The 6067-nt window shown below is 44.5% G+C and overlaps 1 protein-coding gene across 1 annotated transcript; it reads left to right on the top strand.

Annotated features, from left to right (window-relative positions):
• Positions 1-867: 867 nt before the first annotated feature.
• On the top strand, positions 868-3811 carry zpcx (zona pellucida protein C). Its single transcript, XM_076979152.1, has 7 exons — positions 868-1188; positions 1281-1452; positions 1529-1625; positions 1832-1917; positions 2051-2139; positions 2243-3305; positions 3508-3811. The coding sequence occupies exons 1-7, from the start codon at positions 894-896 to the stop codon at positions 3545-3547; spliced, it is 1842 nt and encodes a 613-aa protein (XP_076835267.1). The 5' UTR covers positions 868-893; the 3' UTR covers positions 3548-3811.
• Positions 3812-6067: the final 2256 nt, after the last annotated feature.

Genomic DNA, 6067 nt, shown 5'->3' with positions numbered 1-6067 from the left:
CGCCCTAGCTCACCTGCCCTAGGTACGTCTCGTTGGCGCAGTCCATTATACAGGGGTGCACAGTAACAATGCTCGTAATGCGGAATCTACCACGATATAACATTTAAATATATAATACCATAGAGGTTTAACTAGACCGACGGCTATTCAGAACATAGCATAAATCAATCCGAAATAAGAATCGATTACAGAATAAAACACTGTTACTCTCTAAAGCGACGTGGATTCACCCTGTTTTGAAGGTGAAACCCAGCAGAAACAGAACTGGAATCCACAGGTGATCGCAGATAAGTGTATAGGCAAATAGGTGACCTTCAAATAATCACTGGATTAAAATATTAATTACACACATTCCACACTTAACATATTAATTACACACATTCCACACTTAAAATATTAATTACACACATTCCACACTTAAAATATTCATGACCAGAGCCGGCCCTGACCAATGTGGTGCCCTAGGCGAGATTTTGGTTGGTGCCCCCTGCATCATCAATCATCGGGTTGATTGTATCAGAGAAACAAATAAAAAACAAATGAATAGATAGGTGTCTTGTGTTATTATAATCAATACTAACTTGACTTATATTATTAAACAACGAAGTTATAATTATGTGGATTTTGCTTGTTTTCATATTTACTAATTGTTCATTTGTTAGTTAGAGGACGCGAGCGCCCCCCGGACAGATGGTGCACCTAACATTTGCATATATTGCCTAATGGAAGGGCCGGCCCTGTTAATTACACACAATCCACTTAATCCAATACGTTTGGAAACAGTGAAAGTTGTATGTCTAGTAATTTGACTACGCGCACTTCTGATCACGTGATCACGCAATTATTTAAATACACCGACGACAGCGAGGTCTGCATTTCTTTTAGTGGGAGCCATGTTAGGTTATGCTGTGGATATGGGGCTTGTGACAGTTTATGCTTGTTTCATATTGCCTGTGTTCTCTGTGTATGCTAAAACAGGTGAAAGTAATGTGCAGTTTGGCTTTAATTCAGAGACCGTCACTCCTGATATTTGGCCTGACTTCACCAGGCTCAGCAGCCGTGTGTTTCCAGACAAAGGTCTGCTGGGTCCGTCTAGTTTTAGTGAACTTGAAATACGCTTCCCAGTGCCGTTTCAGACCTGGGACTTCATGAACACAGGAACCAGCTTTTCTCTGAACTTCATGAACTGTGAGTAGCTTGAACCGTATCCAGGAACAGTGTATGTGTGTAACTGGCCTCAGAGCTGCTGTAGCTAACGCTGGGATCTTTCTCTTCACCAGCATCTTGGCACAGCTTTGCAGAGACAAACACCTACCAGCGGGGAGAGCTGATGTATCTGCAGGCGTCTGCCTCCGCAGTGCCTGGTCACAAACTCTATATCCAGTCCTGCTACGCTTCCTCAACTCTGGACCCCTCTAATAAATCCAGACATGCTCTCATTCTTAACAGAGGGTCAGTATAATGTGCTTTTTGTGCTCTTTGCTTTGTGATTGATGCGCCTGTTTAAATTTTATTATTTGCTTGGTAGGTGTGTGTCTTCCAAACGGTCCATGATGGAGTTTGTCTCCAGACAGAATGGGTCAATTAATTTAATTTTGCACACTTCCACTCTGAAGCTCTCGCAGGTGAGTTCAAGTTCTGAACCTTACTGTCCTAAATGTATTGGTCAGAAGTGCTACTGGATTCCTAGTGTCCTCCTCAATGTTGAAGTCTGGGGGTTCTGGGACAATCACTGCACAGAAGCCTCAGTGTTACTGAGACTGAAGTTTTTGGAGTGAAAATGCTCGTCCCTCAAAAGCTGGTTGTGCCTTACACGTGAACGTTCCTGCAGGTCTACGTGTCCTGCAGCGTGGTCCTCTCCAGCTATGGGCTTTCTCCACACACCAAATCTTGTAACTACAAGGAGAACACATCCAGGTAACTGGTCGTCTCCAGTGATGCTTGTGTGAGCTGCTGGTGTTGATGTGGTATGTGTCCTCTCAGTTGGGTGGAGTTAGGACAGACCAGCGTGTGTGAGCTGCTGGTGTTGATGTGGTATGTGTCCTCTCAGTTGGGTGGAGTTAGAAGGACAGACCAGCGTGTGTGACTGCTGTGCAACTAGATGCCGTGGACTCCATCACTCCAGCGGTGTCCATAACGGTCAGCGTTTCTGCTCACAGCAGTGTTAACACTGGAGTTCTCTTTCCGATGTAGGTGTGGACAGGTTGGTGTACATAAACCTTTTTTTATTTTTCTCCCCCAGAGCGTACAGTGCTGGTGAGCACTGGTCCTGTAATGATTGCGGAACAGCTGCAGGTCAAACAGCTGCCACTGCCCACTGCCTCCCGAGCTGGAGCGTCTGCTGTTGAAGACTCGAGTGTGTCTGGAGAAACACCATCTTCCATCCAGAGAGGGTGGATTGTAGCTGAAACGTCAGTAGCTGGCAGCTCAGTGAGCAATGTGCCCAACAGCTCCCCCTGGTGGTCTCAATCTGCTGTCACTGACGGTGTCATGGTCATACGCCAAGATCTTGGAGACGTTTTGTCCTTGTTGCTCCCAGGGCTCACGATAGATGTTCAGTCTAATCCAGTGTTGACGATAGGGGTTGGCTCTCCACAGAATACAGTCAACATTGATGCCCCTAGACAAAGTTCAGCTTTAACTGAATTACTCACAGATGACTATGAAACGGAGGGACAGGAGGAAGAGCAGAAGATGCTTTCAGAGTTGAAGCTTCTAAGCCAGGAACCCTCGGATGTGCTTGAAGGGTACATGGCTGATGCACCAGGTCTGGAGAGTGAAGAGCTCAAATTTGGGTACGAGAATGAGACTGAGGACTTCCAACAGAACCTCCAGGGGGAGGAGCTGAGGGGTGAGGGGGAGGAGCTGAGGGGTGACGTGTTTGTGAACTTCAGTTCTCGCACGCGTGTGGACGAAACCCCTGAAGAGTCCTTCACACTCATCCCGTCTTTCCACATGGAAAAGCTCGTCTCTCCTCTGCATGATGCGTCAGAAAACGAGATCCCTGAGGAGACTGAAGCAGAGGATGAAGTTGTGGTTCTCACACAGACAGAAACGATCTTCAAGAAGCTCAACGGCGTGCAGCTTGAGCCCCTGAAGCGCTCCACGCTCACCCTGGTCCAGGATCCAGATGGGTCCAGATCCCTCAGTTATGAGGAACAGCAGATGGAACCTGACCTGCTTGACCAGAAGGTCAGGAAAACACGACTGGATCTGAAGTTGGGAAAGACGGGGACTGGAGAAGGAAGACCAAACCAAATGGGCACCAGGAGAGAACTGACACCGTCTCTGTTGGACCTTCTGAGGTGAGTTGACCTTCAAATCAAGGTCTTCTACAAGGAAAAGGAACAAATTAATTCATTTCACCAAGTCTGGTCTGCTAGCGCCCCCCCCCCCTTCCCAAGGGGCTTCAGTTCTAACTAAAAGCTTCAGAATGGTTAACTGTCCTGTACTGCTTCATATTTCCAGCTTTTCATTTTTTACCCCAACAAACTTCTCTTCCCACAGGGGCCTGAATAAGGCAGTGACATCAGTGCATGCAGTATGATGAGGTCTTCAACCATTTCACAAATAAAGGTTTAAATCAACTAGTTGTGGATTTTATTCACCCTGTTGTGTGGTGGGAAAGATGTAAAGACAACTTGCAAAAAAGTTCATGTTCATGTGCTTTTGAGGGAGAAGGGAACGGGTTCAGACCAAGGTGGCCATCTTTAGCAGGAGCAATCTTAACTTCGACTTAACACTTGCAAAGCCAGACATTTTGATTAAAGTTTTTAATAAAAGAAAGGGAAAGAGATGGGGTGGAATTGTTGGGGCTGCTTGCTTGTGCTAGGGAGGTTTCAACACGGAGCATTGAAACTCGTGCCGAAATGGTGACACCTGGTGGCTGTAGCAGGCATAGGTTCAAAAGTGCGCACTCTGCACATTTCCATATTAGTATAATGATGGTCCCCAGACGCCCTCTCGAGGTCTGGACGTTACAGGTCCGTGTCAAAATCACACTCCCAACCTCATCCAGTGTTTCAGTGATGTTTGAAGCTTTAGACCTCATTAGTCATATGGTAATTGTAACTTTGAAGTAAGCATTGGTACGCAGTGAGTTGGTGTGCTCCATAATGGCATGAATTGATATATTTGTCCCACTAGTAAACATCAAATTTGTGAGGAAGGGTGTGTCGAGGACTAAATGACTAGAACTTCCAAATGGCAGTTTCAGGTTCTGCCCCATTGACTATAATTTAGACATCAGTTTGGTGGGGTCCTACCCAACAGCTCGGAGGCATATTTAAGCTGCATACATCTGTAAAGTGCATACTAAATCCTACAACTCACGGTGAATTGTTAATTTACAGTGCGTTTCCTTTCCAAACTTGTAGTTCATAAATATTTTTGGTTTGTTCTGTCCAGGAGGTGTTTGACTAGAGCTTCATCAGGGAGCGATCTGGTCGACCGTGATGTTGCATGTATCTTTTAGAGTTCAAAGATCTAACAGTCTTGACGGATAGACTTGCCAGATTTTTTGTTAAATATACCCCCTAATATTTTATTGAATCAGCATCCCGTTTTAGCTGATATATTTTTGATATCATCCCTGGAAGGCTCGTAATTCAAACCGAGTTTTCTTTGACATACATCTACAGCAGGACGTACAACCATGTTCCCCTGGACCGCACATCCGAGATGTCATGGGGTTTATCTAAATATACCAACACGCCACCCGAACACAGCGCCACCGTTTGTTCTCCTACACTTTAAATCCCTTTATATTCAGACGAATCCCTGGACTTAAGTGCTCAATAAATATAGCAAACAGAAGCGGAGAGGCTGCGACACTTGCCTGCCGCTTGTAAACGGAGCAGTAACCTCCTTCACTTCTGTTGCTTTGTATAAATGTTTGAATCATTTTACAAAGTCCTCACGAGCTCCAAATTTAAAGCTTTATGAACTTCGGCAAACCGTATCGACCTTTTGTATATCGACACTAATCAGGACCAATCAAGCCTCTGAAATTTCCCCTCTGAACCATTTCACATGTGCGCTTAACTACTCAATATGCCATGTTTCCAGTTAGATTTGAGGTATAAAATGATGTTGGATCAGGCTAAAATCAGGTTCCTCTCTTAGGGAGTGACCTGTTCTTCATGATGCATTTGTTATTTCTCTGGCCCACCATCAATAAGGCTTTCAATAAGCCTCTGAACCTGCCCTTTTAAATGCGTTCACCTGCCCACTGCTCAATATGCCATGTTGTGTGCTGGTATTACTTCTTCCAATTAATTTGTGTTCTAGAGCAGCATTTCTATGTTTTTATTTTTCAAATCTAAGAATATGTTTCCTTACCTTAGAAATGCTGACGAATTCAATCAAGTACAAATTGCATACAGTTGGAACGACTTGAAATAGAAACCATTTTACAAAAAGAATGCTTTCATTATATTTTAATATTTTTTTCTACATTCACAAAATCAGTATGGGAAACAATAACCTCTTAAATGTTTGCTCCTATGCTCGTTTGTTTAATCTATCTCTTTGAAACAGTGCGCAGCAAACACGCATCGTGAACCCACCCTTCATGAATACCCAACTTCAGTGTCGTGACTGCACATTATTCTCCGACATGTACCGTGTTGCAGTGATCTGATGAACCAGGTGAAGGTGCATGAAGCAGCACGCGCTGCTCACGCCTCTGTCATCGTGCACGTGAACACTGTGTAATCACCAGTACATATGTGGACGTCACATTATCACGCGCTTGCGTTATTAGCGCACGTGTAGGTTTAATATACGTTACCGTCTCTCTCCACAAGGGGGCGTCTCTATCGCATAAGTTGCCCAATTATAGACCCTCTTCACCGGGGGCGTAATTAGCCGCCAGCCCCTTTATTATTGATGTGATTCCGTCTTTAATTTTGTTATAGCCAGACTGATTTATTCAAGTGCCATATCCGCTCTAAGATCATATTGGCGTTTGTATAATAATATATGTGTGGGTCATTTACTGTTGTTGAGAATACAGTTACTGAGTGTCACAGTGTGGACTTTTATGATTATAACGTCTAATGTCTCG

Source organism: Brachyhypopomus gauderio, chromosome 17, assembly GCF_052324685.1.
Source record: "Brachyhypopomus gauderio isolate BG-103 chromosome 17, BGAUD_0.2, whole genome shotgun sequence".
In the NCBI taxonomy this organism is placed as follows: domain Eukaryota; kingdom Metazoa; phylum Chordata; class Actinopteri; order Gymnotiformes; family Hypopomidae; genus Brachyhypopomus; species Brachyhypopomus gauderio.
Note: the sequence above shows the minus strand (reverse complement) of the source record. Positions and strands in the feature narration are given on the sequence as shown.